This window comes from Cololabis saira, chromosome 1 (assembly GCF_033807715.1).
Source record: "Cololabis saira isolate AMF1-May2022 chromosome 1, fColSai1.1, whole genome shotgun sequence".
Lineage (NCBI taxonomy): Eukaryota > Metazoa > Chordata > Actinopteri > Beloniformes > Belonidae > Cololabis > Cololabis saira.
Genome location: NC_084587.1, coordinates 37563464 through 37582754, shown reverse-complemented (window position 1 = coordinate 37582754; position 19291 = coordinate 37563464). Strand labels below are relative to the sequence as shown.

The 19291-nt window shown below is 40.9% G+C and overlaps 1 protein-coding gene across 2 annotated transcripts in view; it reads right to left on the bottom strand.

Annotated features, from left to right (window-relative positions):
* Positions 1–52: 52 nt before the first annotated feature.
* Positions 53–19291, bottom strand: part of helz (helicase with zinc finger) — a 71740-nt gene continuing 52501 nt past the window's right edge. For both annotated transcript variants that reach the window (XM_061722201.1, XM_061722193.1), the window contains exons 25-33: positions 17758–17803; positions 16815–17002; positions 16335–16539; positions 16128–16214; positions 15474–15980; positions 10770–11037; positions 8631–9396; positions 4913–5201; positions 53–4780 (exon numbers count right to left, since the gene is read on the bottom strand). In XM_061722201.1, coding sequence (XP_061578185.1) covers positions 4437–4780; positions 4913–5201; positions 8631–9396; positions 10770–11037; positions 15474–15980; positions 16128–16214; positions 16335–16539; positions 16815–17002; positions 17758–17803 — 2700 coding nt within the window. In that variant the 3' untranslated portion in view covers positions 53–4436. The remainder of the gene's footprint in view (positions 4781–4912; positions 5202–8630; positions 9397–10769; positions 11038–15473; positions 15981–16127; positions 16215–16334; positions 16540–16814; positions 17003–17757; positions 17804–19291) is intronic.

Genomic DNA, 19291 nt, shown 5'->3' with positions numbered 1-19291 from the left:
GCAGAAAGGTCTCTTTATGTCAGGTTCAGAAATAGAAACAGGACACAAACAGTTTCAATAAAAACACTTTAATAGAGAAACAAATAAAAAAGAAATTAAATCTTTTAAAAACACAGCCTAAATCCTTTAGTATAGCCACCACCAACTAAAACGAAGAAGAGTAAAATCGATCTATTCATTATTGTGTAGCCATGAGGGAGGAACCGGTGGGACTGGGGAGCTGGGGAAACAGGTGTGCCATTGATTCACTGCAGCGGGGGGAGAACAGAGGAGCCAACGGATAACAGGAAAGATGGTGTTTAGAAAAAGGCTGAACACAGTGCTCTCTGCTGGCTGGGCAGAAGGTTGCTCCCTTTCCGTGGGCCACACCCAAGCTGGTTCCACTTTGTTCTCACTATAAGGCAAAACATCCAATTCATGTCATGATATCGTTACAGTGCTGAAATCATTTACAACTCAACGGTAAGAGCAAAGAGACCTTTCAGGTTATCATTATTTCTTTATTACTTTTTTCATTATTTTATGTATTTTTTTTTCAAAAAGGATGATTTTCAAAAGGCTAAAAAAAAAAACAAGAGAAAAAAAAGGCATGAAGAAGCAACAAGAAAAAATTGATAAAATCCCTTTAAAATGTCTTTGGCTCAATCTCCTCTGCTTCAAAAATAAATAAAAAACTGTAGCTAATGAAGCGGTGAAAATTAGTATTGCACAACTTCAGAGATTAGCCAACGACTGCTTTGTGGAAAACTGTTTCCCATCACGATGGCCAGGGAGCAACCTGAGCTCTAGCCCTGCCAGCTAACCGGAGGAGAAACCAGGGGGAGGGGAGGGAGGGGTTACATGACCACCACATTTTAAATGACACATTAGTAAAAGTAGCATAACAATTTTTGCTGATAATGTCACAAGTTATTGTACACATGAAATAATATACCAAATTTTGACTTTCTAGACTGAACTAAAGGTTTTTAGTGGTTGTTTTTTTTTTGTTTTCTTTTTTTTCTTTAACTTTGCCCTCCTCCATAAATCTATAGAAACTGATAAAAACAGGGATAAAAACCGGCCAGGCCATTTTTTAACATGCATTAACAGAAAAACAGACTTCACATTTAAAAACAAATCCATGTTGATTGTTGTACAGCTGTGGTGAGAAAACATAACAGGACAAATCCAGCAACAGGTACTTAAAAATATGTTTTGTACAGTGAAATAAGTCATTTTATGCAACATAAATTCTCCTCTGCCAAATAAGCCAGACACCATCTTCAAAAAAACAAACAAACAAACAAAAGGTCTAAAAAGTTACAACAAGAGGTTGCAACTACCCTTCAGGTTGTTTCCATTTCCAGAGTTAACATGTTTTGTGAATTTGCATAATTAAAAAGGGCATACCTCTTCTTTGAACAGCTTCTACAAAATTGAGGCGCTCCCAAAGTTGTCGATTGTAAATACATAGAAAATGCATATTTACAAGTATGTGTTTTCAGCTAAGTCAAAAAAGTTTTGGACCTTTTTAATTAAAATGGCAAAATTTCAAAATAAAACCATGTCCATAATGAAGCTCTCGGCTTACTGTTCAAAATGCATCAAACATGTCAGAATGGGCTTTCTAAAGAAATGCGTTGATGACCAACTGCCACGTTGAAACCAGGAAACAACAGGCGGAAGCATCTCTGCTCAATCAACATTTCAGCTATTTGCAGGACGGGCAGCGGCCATTCAGACGTTAGCGAATTACCTCAAAGAGGGCCAAGGCGAACTTTTCCAGCATTGTTTTAATATGAACAAAAAAAACAAAAACACACTATGTTTATCTTCAAACGAGATGGGGGTTAACCCTTCGCAAAAATTAATGTGCATGTGGCTGTACGTGCGTCAGTTAGTAATGAGCCACCCACTGAAATTCAGACGTGACCGATCCCATCTTGAGCCGCCTAAAAAGCAATGAAGGATCAGATATGTCACAACACAACAGGACGAGGCTGATCAACTGCTGCTGATTAATCTCCACAGATCAATCCATCCATCCAACTCCACAAATTGACAATTGGATGTGAATGACCAGGAACAATTTCCACAACATTCCCAAACCAGCCTTATTATGTAGAGGCTTAACTTGAACATACTGTACAGTCAGAAGTTTTTGAAGACACGTCTTGGCAGTTTTTCCTTCTTTTTTTTTCTTTTCTTTTTAATCTTGAGCAGAAGCAATGATCTTTAAAATATCATGAAATATGGAAATAATACACAGGGGTCTGACCCTCAATATAGCAGGGAAGCGTGCAAATATCAAACCCAGAAGGATGTACAGCTATTATTATGACTAATATGAAGACCATATCACCTGTGACTTTAAAGACTCTTATTGAGAAAACAGCAAAGGACCTTTGATGTACTGAGGAAAAAATATCCGTGACATTAACAGTATGGACTCATCAGTTCTTCGCACCGTACTCATGTTACAGCCACTTTTACAGCGGGATCAGGCAAGTGCAATCATCTTACAATATTTGTCAGTTATAGCACCACTTTAAGAGTTAAAAAAAAGGCTTCTTCCAAATGTACTATCATGTAATTTTGATTAAAACATGTCCCATGTCCAGAAGGTGCTGAACATGTGACAAATACAGGCAAAAAAAAAAAGAAAATTGGTAGTGGTGGTGGTTTGAAAGGGCACTGCATACAGAAAGATGTGTCTTAAAGCATTAAAATAAAGTATTAAATACACAGCCAGTATTACGAAGCAGTAATAGAGGCTGGTTACTACAATATCTGTGGAGCTCTGGTGGCTTTGAATGTTGGGGCAAAAACATGTTTGTATCGTTCTAGCTTAGGCGAGTGAAATTTCGAAAAGTTGTAGCAGAATAATTTACACAAAGCAAATATCTGACATTACAGCTTTTCTAGCAATCCCTAAACTTGTTTTGATAGTGAAAAAACAAGAACAAATATTTTGCCACCTTTATTTCTAAAATTAATTTTAATCTGAGTAGTAGTATCTGAGTAGAATGTTAAAAGCTATATTTGTAAATGAGAATCATTAAATTAAACATCCATGGCAGGGACTACTGTTGACAAGGAATGTCCCTGTTCCAACAGTAAATGTTTGCTACGAAGTGACGAGGAGATCTAAGATAGAATATTTTAGAGTGATAATGTTTCAGTGTGTTCAAAAACATCTGACTGGAAGCAGTGATGGCACTCTACTTGTGAAACATCACTCTGACTTCACCGCTCTCTCTTCACTTACACAAACCCTCAGAGTACTGCAAACTCTTCAAAGAAAAACCAACATTAAAACTCACTGCCCAGTAGTGACAAAGAACAGTTATATCATTTTACTGAAACCACATCCCTGGTAGACGTTTCCTGACAAGTCATGTGACATGAACTGACAAAATTAATCTCTTAATGGGGTGAAATAAAATGAAAAAAGGAGCTTAAAACAAATCATGAGTACTCAACAAAGCCGTTTGTTTTTTCACAGAAAGCAACGTCTCGTGTTCTCTGAACTTCAAAGTCCACGCATGAGGAATAAAATGGTTTTTGCTATTTCAATGGATTCACAATGTATTTATCTTTCCAGGTGAGATCTTGGTGAAAAGTAAATTATGAAATCAGTATTTTGTTATTAGATATTTTTCTATAAATAATCACATTTACCACTAAATCACAGAAAATGATCTGCAGGAAAGGATGACTAAGAATTGAAGAGAAGCTGAAAACAGACAGGAACTCATAATGCAAATACTAGCATGATGTTTGTGGCATATGTTTCAGTCTTTTATTTACTTTATCTGTACAGATTAGAGGAAAATGTATCTACTTCTATACACTGTTCCATGTAGTTTCTGTCAGTTGACCACTTAGCTGTCATCTATTATCACGACAACAGTAGCATGGAAATAAAGACGCAATGTCCACTCAAAGCTGAGAATTTAAAGAAAACAAAACAAAAAAAGTCGACATACTAGCACTTAACAAAACCAACTTCAGTAAGTAAAAATAAGCAAGTAGCTAAGTGGTCAACCGAATCTTACTTTTTTTATTTTTTTTATTTCTATTATAACCTTTTTTTATTTTTTTTTTCTAGCTTAACGTACATATATGTGTAGATAATATAAGTATATATTCATATATACATAATGAGTATGTATATATATATATACCAGTAATGCATTCATTATATATACTGACTTCTTCACAGATATGTGAATCAGAAGGAGAAAAAAAGTTACCAATAAAAAGTTAAAGGAAAAAAATACAGAAAACAAATCTACCAATAGAAACAATTTGTAAATGAACTTTGCACAATGTTTTTTTTTTGTTTTGTTTTTTTGTTTTAAGATTTTTTTTTATTATTATTTTTTACTTTTTTTATCGTTTCTTTTTTTCTTTTTTTTCTCATTTCTTCATTTTTGAGGGAGAAGTGAAGTTCATTTAAAGTAGGAATAGTACCCATTGCTACCATTTGAACTTCCTATACTCAGCTCTTGTAAGAGGGAAAGGGGGTCGCTGTTCTTCTTGGCCTGTTCAGGCCGAGCAGCCCGGGGTTTGGGTGGAGCACGGAGGGCACTCGCGTAGGACATGGTTGGGGGCTTGCTCAGATTCGGAGCGGCCTGCATGGGCTCCGTGGGACCCTGCGGCGGCAGCTGTTGCTGCTTTTTATTTGACATGAGAGGGGGAAACTGGTGCTGAAGAGAGCTGATGGTGTGTGGATGCTGAGCTGCTGTGGGCTCGGCCTTTACCTGCTCATCCGTCTGACGAAGGACCTTGGAAGCTGCCAAGAGAAAGAAACAGTAGATAAAAATAAATAAGGGTTGTAAATGTAAAGTGCAGAAAATGTAAATGTATAGAAAAAACAGGTATGACAAAAGTGATATGGGCAAAGCGCATGAAAAGAGCAACCTACCCAGAAGGTCCCGGTGCTGAGCCATGGTGCCCGCTCCGTTAGATGGAATGTTTTGAAATGGGCCGGGACCCCCGCCGTTACTGGGCCAGAGGTTGTCGTGTGGGGGGTAGTTGTAGGCCATCTGGGGGTGCTGATGATGCTGCATTTGTGGATGGTCCTGAGGGTCTGAGGAACTGGGTTGGGACTGCTGGGACAGGGCGTTGACGGCGTTGACTGGAGATGATTCGTCTGGGAAGCTAGATGAGATGCGGCGCTGATAGAGAGGCCGGCCCGGACCTCTGGGTTCATACTGTGCAGACAGAGACGGCAGCATGAGGACTCAAGCAGCTGAGGAATTCACTTGCCTGCTCATACTTAGCCTTAACAGAAATGACCTTGAGAGCAAACTATTATTCAAACATTTTGTCTTATGAGCAAAGCCATATGCATTTCCATCTAAATGTATACATTTTAATAGGGATTTTAGAAACTGTCAAATATTGGGATAGGTGGCTTGGGGTGCCCGTTCTCCAGCTTGAACTGAAGAAGAAGGTGGAATGTAAAGGTGGCAAGTAATCCACTTTTGTCTTTTTGCACATTTAGCACCACTTTAATGCTTATTTTAAAGGGGAACTATTATGGCATCTAATACCTATTTTAAACAGGCCTTGAATGTCTTGCTAAATAAATTAGAAATTCAGCCTCTGAGCCATGTCTTAGGGCCAGTCCCAATACACCCCCTATCCCTACTTTTCAGCCCTACCCCTAAATTTTGTGCGTTCCCGTGAGGGTAATGGTGTCGCAATTCCTCTTTTCCTGTAGGGGTAGTGTGCATACCGAGGGGGTAGCGGGTATGAATCTAGCCCTTCACAGCGAGGGATTTCAGATGCTGAGTTCGCGACCGAGGGCCAGAAACATTTCCCAGAATTCTTTACGTCATCATTTGCAGACTAAATCAAACAAAAAAACATGGCGGTGTTGGGCCACACCCAGTGATCATGTGGACTGTTATAAAGGTTTATGAACATTTTGTGAATGTATACCGTATTCAAACGTTGAAACCCTGGTCAACCCCCCCCGGCCTGAAACTGGCTTTAATGTGCCTCATAAAATGGCGACTGTGCCATGAACTACAATCCCAGCATGCCTTGCGGGATGGGGCGGCGCCTGAGAGCGACGCGCACCCAATCCCGAGCGAGGCACTGATGACGTCATCGCAGCGCGCGGAGATACAAAACTCTGTGCTGCACCGAGACTCCCTCTTGTCTTCTCTTCAGCCAACGGTCCGGGACGCGCGTTGCTGTCCAGCAGCTTTTAAGAGCTGTGGGGGAGGGGGGTTTCAAGGAGCCGTCGAGGCCCGCACTGACCGGGCGCAAGGTCCGATTCCAGAGCGCTGCGCTGCGCTCTGAACTCTGTCTCCCTGCCTTAACTCCTTTTTTTTTCCCCGAGCCCCATCTTCCATTCAGGACGACAGCTCCGGGAGCCAAAAACCCGCCCGGAGCTCCAGCCTTTGGACCGCGAGGCCCTCGCGCAGCCCGGCGACACCACACGGGACGAGCCGACGTTCTGAAGGGAGGAAGCGGCCCCCGTGCGCAGCGAGGCGATGTGCTGAGGACGCGGTCAGGACCAGAGAGCCGGTGTGAGGTTTCTCCAGACACTGTTCACTTTTTCTGTGGAGTTAGGAGAGGAGAGAGACCGAGCGGCCGCAGAAACTGAGGATCCCCGCCAGGAACCCCCCCGGCAGGACTCCGCCCGCCGGCGACGGAGCCTGCAGCTTCAGGTCCGGACTCCCGAGGACGCGTGAGCTGCGGTCTGGGCGATCAGTCACTGGTGTAGACCTGAATTTATGTTTAATGAAATTACTGTGTGCATATTACGGTTATTTGTTCATTTGGTGGCGCCGTTTCGCCAGTAGTCAAGTTTAAAACACCGGGAGTAACACCCGGAGACCCGAGGAGGCGTGAGGTTTTGAGACCTGGGTGTATGAGTTTCACTGGGAGTGTTACACAGCTAAATCTGTGTTCAGAGCTGAGATTACATCAGCATCATTATCAGGACTGTTGTCATTAATTTGTTGTCACTACTTTCTGCTAGTCATTCATGTTTTAAAGCGCCGTTTCGCCAGTTGATCACGGTTTAAGCACCGGGGTCACCATCCGTTCTAATTGCACGTGGCGTGGTTACAGTTCCGCCATCTTTAAAAAAACGCAGCCATCCTTATGCAGCCACAATATTTTAAACCGTACATGTTCGTGATATCATTTTTATTATTGCTTTGATTTCTTTTTTTTCCCATTCCATGCATTTAACTTTCATGTCATATTTTTCTATTGATGTTTTTCTAGTTAATTAATTGTTTTATAATACTTAAGTTCTGCCATCGGGATTTATTGGGTATCCATTTACATCTTCTTTGATACCCGTATGTAAATAAATTCTGATTGATTTTTAATGAGTGGTTGTTGTTATTTCATGCAAGATTTGGTCACAAATTGATTTGTTTAAGCAGAGCCTAGTGTTCGGATATCACGCCTTCATTGTTATTCTGTAAGATATAGTAAGATTTGCTGTTCTGCAGGATAATTCAAATCATATTGAGACTGATTTTCTGCTGTTTAGTTATCACAATTTCCCCCGAAGTAAGGCATCGGGGGTGGTGCCCCTACGAGAATTATCATTTTTGATAATACAATTTGATAAATAGTCAACTTTATTAATTATTAATAATTATTAATAATATTCATTAATAGCCTTCGATAACTGGACAGCCAAGCTACCCGAGTTGCACAACAGCGGACATTTCTAATTTTTATTGAATAAAATCAATATTTTGAGTTAGTTTCTGCATAAAAATGCGTTTTGATTACATTTCTAGCGAGAAATATATATTTTACTTTCACCAACGTTACCAGCGTTACACCAACGCAGAGCCTACGGCGTAGGTTACGCGGCGACGCGCACCGTATGTGGATGTCGCCGCGTAACCTACGCCGTAGGCTCTGCAACGATTTAATGCGGAACCATAAATCAGCTCCCGACCCGGCGGCTCTTCTCATCCCGAAAACATCGGAGCAAATTTCTTAACAGGCGTTATTTGGATAAACTGAGCCCTGATTGGGGATCTTAACGGTTACTTTTACGCCTGAAAAAATATTAAAACTTAATAAAGTGGCATATTAACAGCGCTACAGCGGAACTTAAAACAGCTTTTAGTTCTCGGCTTCCTGATTGCATTGCATTTTGGTTACGTAACGACGGGAGCAGAATCTGAACGGCTCGTAGATCCACATCACACTGGATGGCTCATCCGGGCGGCTGTACAGACACTGCAGAATTTGGTTGCGTTCTTCCTTCTCTGAGTTGTCAGGCTGAGGGGAGACCACTTTATATATGTTAAAGCAAGAGAAAACGTGTTTTTCATAATAGGTCCCCTTTAAACCTTTGTCAGTTTTAGATTATTGAGGCCCTTAACTATATCAATATGCCTGTTGGCATAGGTAATTTTATTTTATCCAGGTAATTTGACATTTATTAAAACACCAGGAGCGCAGTAGTAATAATGCTATTCTTGTGTTTATTGCACAACAAAATTACATTCATTTAGGGAAGTAAAATCTTAAATCACTTTATAAAACTGTCTACAGTATCTTATCAGTTTGACAAATTATTGAATTTCACTTGACTATTTCAAGCTGACAGGTTAAATAATCACACATTGGGCTAAGTGAATGGCACTTACCTCATCTACACTGTGAAGGGACGTGCCTGCTGGTGTTCTCGGGGACAGTGGGTGGAAAGCCTCCTGCTCTGGACCTTGATTTTGTTGGTGTTGATGTGGGTGGTGGTGTTGTTGTTGCGTCTGCTGCTGCTGCTGTTGTTGTTGTTGTTGTTGCTGCTGCTGCTGCTGCTGCTGCTGCTGCTGTTGTTGTTGTTGTTGTTGCTGTTGCTGCTGCTGCTGCTGCTGCTGCTGCTGCTGCTGCTGCTGCTGCTGCTGCTGGTGGTGCTGATGAAGTTGCATCAGGTGCATTTGCTCCTGCCTGCTGGGATGAGCTATGATTGGCAGTCCGTAAGGAAGGCTGTGGCCCTGGTTTCCAAACAGGTGGTTCTGCTGTGAACCAGATGCAGCTCCACCATGGGCCCACTGGGCTTCTTGGAGAAGGTATTTGACCTGGGAGGGAGGAGGGCTGCCAGAATGGGCTGGCGGCTGATGTGGATAGCTACCAGTATTATAAAGTGGATTCCTTGGGTGCTGTTGCTGTAGAGCTTGATTGTTGAGAAGGTTGTCATTAAGGAGATTGCGACCTGTGTCGTGGGAGTAAGGTCCTGATGGAAAAGCAGCAGCATGACTGGAGACGGCAGCTAACGAGGATGAAGGGTCACCTGAGGCACGGGACTGGGACTGTCGATACTGGAGGAGACGGGACTGGGGCGGCGGTTGCATCTCTGATGCTTCCCGGGATTCAGGCTGTTCCTGAGGAGGAATTTCTCTCAACAGGCCTGGGTACCTAGGAATCAAAAATGTATGTGATCACTAGGGGTGTAACAATATATCGTGCCACGAAATTTCGCGATACAAAAATGTCACGAAATGTGTCGTGGAGGTGACAAAGTGTATCGCGATATTGGGTTATTAATATTAATCTATTGTGTTGACTAGAAACGCGCATTTGACCGCGCCTCGACCCGCCGACCAAAATCTTACTCCGCTCAGAGAAAGTAGTACCGTTTTGCGGTCCCGTTTTGAGCTCTGAACTTTTAAGTCTGGTGTTAAGCCTTACCTTATTAAATTAAACCTAGAATAACACGTGGACAACTTCTACTTTAATGTCCCTCAACAGCGTAGGATTTCAGAACATCAACACAGCACCTAGTGCCGTATCACTCCGCCCAATCTAAAACAGACTAATCACTACAGATAAACTGACTAGTGTCATTATAGTCCCTAATTTACATCAGAATATAAAGAATATATTTATAAAATAATGAACCCTGAATTACCAAAATAACCTTCGTAACAAAAATAAATCTCCTCCTACACTTATAAGGTGAGCATTAATCAATCTTTTTTATGATGTAAAATTGTATGTATTTATTTACTTTTATTTATTCATTTAATTTTAGTTGTTAAATTTCTGGAAAAGAAAAAAGTCAAATCATACATGAGAGAAACTATTCAGTTTGTGGCAAAAACATTTTTTACTTGTATGAAACTGAAGATGCATAATGCAAACCTGACATTTACTTTTAGTTCAGTTTGTGGAAAATGGTTGGCCTGGCTTTCTCTTTAAACATTAAACAGTTATAAAGCATTACAAACTGTAACAATAGGGCAAACACACAGTATTGTTTTGTATTTTGTGTCTTTCAAATAAAAGACCATTTTTTCCAGTCATACGTTCCTCATTCAAGGTTTTTAAAAAATTACTGGTATAATATCGTATCGTATCGTTATCGTGACCTCAATATCGTGTATCGTACCGTATCGTGAGATTAGTGTATCGTTACACCCCTAGTGATCACTTGGAAATGGCTTTATTTTTAAAAGGCAATATGAAGGGAGAGAAAATGATTTAATATCAATACCGGTTAACTCTGAGCAAGGATGAAAAAAAACAATGTTGTAGTTACAATAAAAGTCAGATTTTCTTCATTTTGTTGCATATAGATCTATTTTAACCAAATTCAAAGTTCCATTCCATGTTCAATGCCCAGGTCATCACTGTAAATGAGAAACTGTTCTCAACTGACTTACCTGGTTAAATAAAGGTTAAATAAATAAAAATAAAATGTTTTCAGTACTTAATGGTGACAATTTTGCATTTCTCTGGAATCCACTTGGCAGACGGTTAACTATCAAAAACCTAGTGTTTCATCTAACCTGGTGAAAGCTGGACCCGTGGAGGCAGAGGGAAAAGCTTCTTCCTCCATATTGGCACCGAGCCCCCAGCTCGCCGTCCGAAGCAGTTGATGGGAGAAGCGAGCCATTCCAGGTTGAGCAAGGTGGGCAAGCTGCTGGGGCAAAGGAAAGGCAACACCGCCCTGGAGGAACGGGCCTGGCGCCTCCCCCCACTGGCCCAGTCTGGCAGCCTGCTGCTGCTGCTGCTGCTGCTGGGTCAGGGCCTCCAGAGGCAAGCTACCCTGGAGATCTGAAAGGGCAACAGTGTGATTAGTCACTGCTCTACTGACATGCACCTTCTGAAAAATATATCTACATAAGAAGGGCTGGATATCAATTATCATTTTTCAATATCAAAATTGATACAGATTCTTAGGCAACCCTTTTTTGACACCAGTATATAATGTATTAGACATTAATAGAAATATACGTTCATGAAGTTTCTGAAGATAATCAAATCATACAATATGGTTTAACCTGATTTATGTTTATGCTGCATTAGGTCTGATTTATGATGATTTATGACCTGCGTAGCAGCGACGCACATTAGGCACATAAGGGGGGTAAGTAAGTACACTCCCATTTTGTCACATTTTGACACAAGACAAATATGAACAAAAAAATTAAAAACAATGAAATAACATGCAAGGAAAGGAAGAAGCCTGGTGGCTTATATAGAATCCTTTCCATATATGAATAAAACACAAAACAAAGCTACACAAGGGAGAGTAAAAAAAACAAAAAAACACAAGAAAATGTAACTCAGATCAAATAATGAACATTACAAAGATGAAACAATAAGAAAGTTCTTTAAATGTTTTTTGAATATTGGCAAGGATGGTGATGATTTAAGAGATTTATTGAGTGAATTCCACAAGTGGGGGCCTCTGTAAGTGATGAAAGATTGATGTTTACCAGTTCTACAAAACAGTAAATTAAAATCATCCTTGTGCCTTGTGGCATAAGAATGAATATCGGAATTAATTTATGCTTCAGCATGATTGGTTGTGTCACTCACTGGTGTAATAAGTCCACCAACCACTATGCGTTAGTGTAGGCAGTGCAGCACTATAGGTTGCAAAGCAGGGTTTCCTTTTGTTTACACCTACAGACTGTAAAAGAACAACGGACGAAACGTGAGGTCACATGACCCATTGGTTTCTGAAGAGCTGTCCCGAACCCCATTTTTCTACTGGGGTGCAGCTATCTTACGGGGGATGCTGGCAAGAAAATGCCGACCTTCTGTCAACCAAATTTAGCTTTGGCTATCAGCTTCTTCAGCGGCTCTCTGCCGAAATATCTACAGGGCTGCCAGCAGACGTTTACTGGGGAATATACCATTCCCTTTCAGTCGATTCACTCAGTGCAACACATGTAGTATGGCATATCCCCCCCTCGCATGTCCTCACTGAAGACACATATAATGACAAGTAGCGACAAGTAGGAGGCCCCGTCCGCATTTAAATACAACAGTCATCACAGTCATCCTTCAGTTCTTTGGTTATTTACCTCGCTAGCAATCAGGCTGACTAGGTACTGCTAGCCAGTTGATTCCCGAAACCTCAGAAATTAAATTTGAGTTTAACTGCTCTTGTTGGTGTTGGTCACTGCTAATCAGTTAGCATGTCTGCCTGCTGAGCGCTATTGCTGAATTTTCTGTGGATCGCAATGAACAGTAAGCTAAAGCAAACAAAGCAGGAGTCTTCTGACCGTCCTTGTCCGCTGGCATGAGGCTTCTCGCTCCGTGATAAAGACCAGCAGGAACATGCCCAGTCTGTCTGTGGACCCGCCACGCCAGGAGAGCGGTGAGTCTGAGACATGTGTGTTTTGTTACCTGCTCAGCCAAATTTGTAGGGGAAGGTACTGGGACAAAATGTCTTGTTCTGACCCCTTACTCTCGCAGTTGAGGGAACCGGCTTCACTAGAGTTTGACAATGAGAAGCTTTTGATCTAAGTCCCAGCATGCGGCTGGGCAATGGGACCACATGGATTATGTTGATGGTTTAACAGAGTCAGAGGGAGAGTGGCTTGAAGGTGCTGTACTGCAACAGCTCCAGCTGGATGCTCAGCAGGAACATGATGTCCTGGACAATCATATTTAGGTGCGTTTCCACTAGCGGGAGTTCCGGGTAGATTTTTCAGGGCTGGGCTGTTTGTGCATGTCTCCATTAACAGCAACGGCTCTGTATTGGTGGCCTTCAGGAACCTTTATGGGGTGAAAATCACATGAACATAAATCATGTGACCACACTGTGGTCATGTGACCTCAGTGCAGCCGCCTCACATCTAGAAGGTCCTGGGTTCATTTCTAACTGGGGACGTTGTTCTTTTACAGTCTGTAAGTCATTTCCCCATGACTTCAGCACCCACAACCTGGGTGGGACTGGCCTTTCTGTGTGGAGTTTGCATGTTCTCCCTGTGTTTCCTTGGGTAGCTAATGTGAGCTACCCTCACAAAAACATGCAGCAGTTCTGGGCTATACTGCCCCCTCTGGTCAGCCGGGGCACCAGATGTGTGGGGGGGGGGGATCTGGCCGTAATAACGTGATCCTTCCACGCGCTACGTCTGGGAGTAATACATTAATAGAAAACAAAAAAAAAACTTAAAACATTTTCTGTTAAATTTATTTTTACACTTTGGCAGTAGGGCTGCAACATGGAACTTCTGAACAGATAAAAAAAAAAAAAACCTATTTTTTTTCTACTTTTAAATGAAGAAATACATATCTTTTGTTCCTTTTTATTTAAAATTAGTGATGCACCGATTGTTCGGTAACCGAAATTGTTCGGCCGAAAATGGCAAAAAAACACTTTCGGTGTTCAGTGGAATAAGTGGGGAAAAAAAACGAACAATTAATAACGGCGTTGTAAAATAAGGAAATAGACTGGCCGCTCCGTCCCGTAACGTTGCGCACTACATAAATCGTTGGCCAACCAAAAACTAACCCCATAAGAATTGTACCTAATATTCACCAGGAGGTGGAACCAAAACAACATAATACTGGGAAATTAAAACATTTTCATTTTTTTATGTTCAATAAATATTTTCTACCTTGTAATTTTGTAAAAGATTTTTTTCTTTGAAAAGCATGCCTAAATCAAATGTATTTGATTTATGCAATGGTGAAAAAATTGGCAAAATAAATGAAAAACTGCTGAAGAACCATGTTCGGTATTGTTCGGTATTCGGCCAAGTGTTTATTATTATTTTCGGTTTCGGCCACAAATTTTCATTTCGGTGCATCACTATTTAAAATGTAACAAGTTGATTTTCTATTTTTTTTTAGCTGTTAATTAATATTGTAGTTATCACTAGTAACAATACAAACCAAATGTACACCTTCTGATTGGCGCATTTACTGATTGCAATTAGTCAATTTTCTTATTAATTGGCTCTTATTGGTGATTGGCTAATTGAACACAGGCTTTTTAGTTTGTTTGTTCGTCATTCAGTTCCCTTTTCTGTTTGATAATTGCAAGTGTCTATAGTTGCATCAGCAACGAAGTGCTGAAAAATCTGAATCTGGTCCAGTGAGTGAAGGAATCATTGTTGTTGGTCACTGTAACTTCTACAGCCTGTAGGCTTGGAAAACCTGAAAATAACATGCAAAACATTTGGGATAACAAACTCAATTCAACTCTTAAGAGACTTGTCCTGGGAAGCATGCCCAATTACATAAAACTAATAAAGGCTAAGAGGCTAAAAAATAATGCTAGCAGAGCAAACACCAGCAGTCTCTACTCTTTCACTGGAATCATCAGGGTGGGATGAATGAAACCAAGTTACAAAAAAAAAAGTTAACCTTTAACCTGGTTCATAAAATGGGATTTATTGAAATTCTTTTCCAATTAGATTTTGAACAAATTCCTCTACACTGTAATAGGGCTGGGCGATATATCGAGATTTTAATATATATCGATATATTTTCAAACGCGATATGGTACGAGAAAATATCGTTTATATCGATTAAAAAAAAAAAAAAAAAAAAAAAAATTACATTTTTTTTTTTTAATGATTTTGATATAGCTTATTTTGTGACAAATTGACTTGAATGTTTTATTTGAGATTTGCACAAATGTTTTGTTATTTGCACAACTATCAACCTCATTTGAAAAGTCTGCCTGTTATTGTACAGTGTATTTTAATGTAATTGTTGTGCAGGAAAGGGATATTTGTTTTATTTTATTCAAGAAGCATTTTTATTCTATATATGCAGGCAGTTTATTTTTATTTCATTTGTTTTACACATTTTGATATTGTGCCGACCTCTGTTAATAAAGGAACCTGTGTGACATTTGGCACGAGGCTTTGTATTAAAACTGACTGTTTTTTTAAGGGTTTGCCTCAGAAAAAAATGAAGCTAACATAGATGCTATGCTATAATGCTTTGGGGGAAACCCCAATTATGGCACAGAAAAAAATATCGAGATATATATCGAGTTTTGACTTTTGGTCCATATCGCCCAGCCCTACACTGTAACATGGACCACTTTATTTTTGCTGTAACCTGCAGCAATTTTGAAGTGCACATAATTTCTGGAATTGATTTTTTTGTAGTTGAAATGCAAAACTGATCATAAAGCTCAGAAAAACAAGAAGAGAATCGGCCAAGAAAATTGTAATTGCTGTATCTCTAAAACCTACATTTAGCATTTCAACACTGCATAACCTGTGTGTTCCACTCACCCAAACTGTCTCCCAGGCCTCCGTCCTGCCCATCCTCTCCAAAGCTGCTAATCCTGTTATGCTGAGACAGACCTGGGTGGTGGCCCCCTGGGTGCCCCATTGGAGTCCTAACAGAGCTACTCATTTCCTCTACGCCTCCAGACTCGGCCCCATCCACAGATGGTGAGTGCACAGATCTGTGCGTGGTTACAGGGCCAGTGAAAAAAGAAGCGTTGTGGCTTCCACCAGTGTAGGCAGGACTGAGCTGCTGCTGTTGCTGATTCTGTTGGGTCATTCCTGGGTGCTGGGGTTGGTTGACTCGATAAGGAAGCCTAGGTATGGGATACTGTTGGGTGAAGGGTCTTCCACTGGCAGGATGAGGAGGAAACGCTGTGCTGGGTGGTGCCAGGTGGTAGTTGAGGGGTCTCTGAGCAGCTGAAGGGTCTTTTCGATGGAGCAGAGTGTTGGGGAAACCAATGATCCCTTCTGTCTGTGAATCCAGACTTCGACTTTGGCCAGTGTCTAAATCTCCCTGAACAAACAAATATCATTTCAGGTCCCATTAGAGGAGAAATTACAGTTGTTAAATTTGAGTATTACCAGCCAGTTATGAAGCTTTTAGTCACTTCTGCAAATTACATTCATATACTGCATACACCAACTTGTATGGAAAACCTGCCTGTTTCTCTTTAATGTCTGTGATTTTCTTCTCTGGAGTCTGAAGACGGTTCTGCTCAGACTTTGGACATCCTTCTACTTTCCCTAAAAAGGCAAAAGAAAAAGAAGAAAATCACAATTGATTATTTACATCCATTACTTCTGTCTCACAGCTGTTTGTGTAGCTGTTTGTTAAGTGTTTGGGAAAAGGAACAAATATGATACCATTTCTAACAGGGTCAGCCTGTAGGTCCTTATCAGGGCTGGGCTGGCCCATCCCTAGAGGAGATGGGTGTGTTACTCCACCATAAGGAACGGGGGAGCCTCGGTTCTGTGTCTGCAGCAGATTCAAGTTGTAGGCCATCGCCGCTGGGTGGCTCATGATGCGAGGATCCACAGCAAAGCGGTTCTGGTAACCTGGCCAGGGCAACTTAAGACAAGAATATATATTTTTTAAACTGAAAAGTAACATTTTTCAGCAATACATTCAACACAAAAAGGGGTTTTATTATGTGAAATATTAGCATATTGGCAACGTCAGCTAGTTATAAATGTGAACCATTACAGTGATTGGCAGACTTCAAAATTTGCAACATTACACTTTTCAGAAAGTACACTTATATATAAAACACGTTTATTAAAAACATTTGTTGCACATACAGACTAACACACCAGCCAAATGATTTCCAGCACAAGAAAACTTACTGGCAAAGGCATTGACATGACCATGTTTCCACCGTAGACAGCGGGAACATAGAGGATGCTGGCGCCTGTATGAGGATCAATCCTCTGCACAGGGCTGGGTGACTTGCCCATTCCAGCTGGTGTGGCACCCAAGGGTGGTGTGAATGCTCGAATGGGATTTCCAATCAACACAGCAGGGTTGGGTTGAGCTGCAATAAGAAAAATGTACAATAAAAGTATTAAAAAAACTGGAAATATCATTCAGAGGAAGAATTCTAATACGGAGAAAGGAAAAACACTCATCCATTGACATTTGATTTTAAGGATATTTGCATTAAAACGTTTTTGATATTTAGATTTAAACAAATTAAAAACAAAAAAAAATATATATGTATGTGTATAATAATTTCCGAAAAAGGACCAATAAAAAAGAAAATGCACACACAATTTGGTTTTATCTTTACTAACCAGAAAGAGTAGAGGCTACATTTCTCTGAGGCCTGATAATATCCATCCATCTGAGCTGTTGCATTAAAAGGCCTATGTTACACTTATTTAGAAGTGATTGTAAGAAAGGATGTGAAGAGCAGGGTGACAATCTTATTGTAGGTTAGTTTCTCTTGTTGCCTACTTTTACAGTTTTCTGGTAGATATTCTCAGAAAACCTAAATGGACCAATTGTAGCCAATCAAAGAGGGTCAAGTAATTCAATGTACTGCAGTTTCATTCAATAACCCTTAACTAATATCCTAAGTTAAATGATATAACTGCAGTCAGCTTTTGTACACTTCTTTTTATATAAATCATTCAATTCAATAAACTTCATTAATCTTCATAATGTCTTGAAAGCAAAGCAAGATGAAGAACTATGGGATTCTGTCCGAGGGAAATGCATTTTCCTACAATGTACCATTCAAACTTCGATCATCTACCCCAGCAGGCAAGGGCAACAGTACAAACTCACCATATCCTTCAGGTGGTAGGTGCTCTGTGTGGTTTGCATGTTTCCCCTGTAAAAACAAACAGTCATTAGGCATGAAGCATCAGTAGGCATTTTTAGATTGGATCCCACTGATATCGCTGGAAGATGAAACCCTGTTTAGCGTATATTGGCAATATCAACGCAGGGCGTGCTATTCGCCACCTCTGGCAAGTTGAGGGGAGGGAAGGCGAGTCGAGAAGCGTTATCCGCAAAACAAACCGTAACCTGTATGGGCGTGTAGAATGATGATGTACGCTGTCAGACAGGTGTCATTTTGTTTATGGCGTACTCGCCTCCTCATTTTTTGTATCCAATACTTCCATTTAATTATCCATTTTATGTAGGCTATTGTTTTAGGACTTTCATGTAAAGCACTTTGGATACCTTTTGACTATTGTAAAGGGCTATATAAATAACCTTGATTTTGATTTGATCAAAAAAAAACATTGTACCAAATGTAATATTTTGGTAATTAAGAAATTTCAGTTTTTACAGCGCTATAGAGGTTTCTTCTTCCTGCTCCCGGCAAAAGCGTACGCTTTTATTTTCTTCTCCCGCTCCCTCCCTATCTGCCCTGCTGCTGCTCTTTGTCGTGTGTTGTCTTGTCACTGTATTGGAGCCTCTCTTTTCATATCCTCCAAAACTTCCTAAAACATAGAATTGATTAACTGGTCTCTCAACGAAATTGACCAAATTTTCTCAACGAGAAGACGGGGCATAGGGGAGCCCTCCTGCCCTGACGGGACGTTTGCTGCTGGATACACGATGGACTCCTGGACGTGGAGGATCGTGTGTCTGTCCACACTGTCAGTCGAGGATGTTGAAGATGCCTTCATAATTGGATTTCTGATGACAGGATTTCTGCCGTTTGGAGCTGGCGTTCACCTGGCATATCGACAAATTCGGAAATCGTTGACAGCTATTCTGGATTTTTCAGAGCTGCCTGACGCAGCTGAAGGGATAAGCTGTGCAACCAACACCAACGTTGGGAGAGCAAAATCGCAAGCTAGCTGCGGTTTTTGGAACTCATTGGCAGGATGGAAAAGACCTTGGAGAAGTTGGAAGCTCGGCTTGGTGGGAATTGACCACAAATTCATCTGTTTGGAGTCGCCATCGCTGAACTTAAGGCAGACGGAAAATTACTGGAGCCTGCCTGACCCAAATGCAATTGTTGATTCTACAACCTGACCTTGACAGGGCGGCTTGGCAGGCCGCTCCAGTCACAATCTCCCTGGAGGAATGAAAACAAGACGCTCTGCTCCCACTAGCCCTCCCCATGAAAACATGTGAACACGTGAAAAATAAACAACACACACCAAACTCTACTGGTGTGCGTGCTCTACTCTGTCAACCATGATATGATGAAATGATAATCATGTCGTTCTGCACATGCAACCCAATGGGCACACAGTTGGGATGAAACCAATCTTAAGAGCAAGTGATGTGTATTTAGGGATTTGCTCAGGGGTCATCCTGCTGGTCTCTGAAAATTGCCTAAAGTCAATTTGCATTGAAA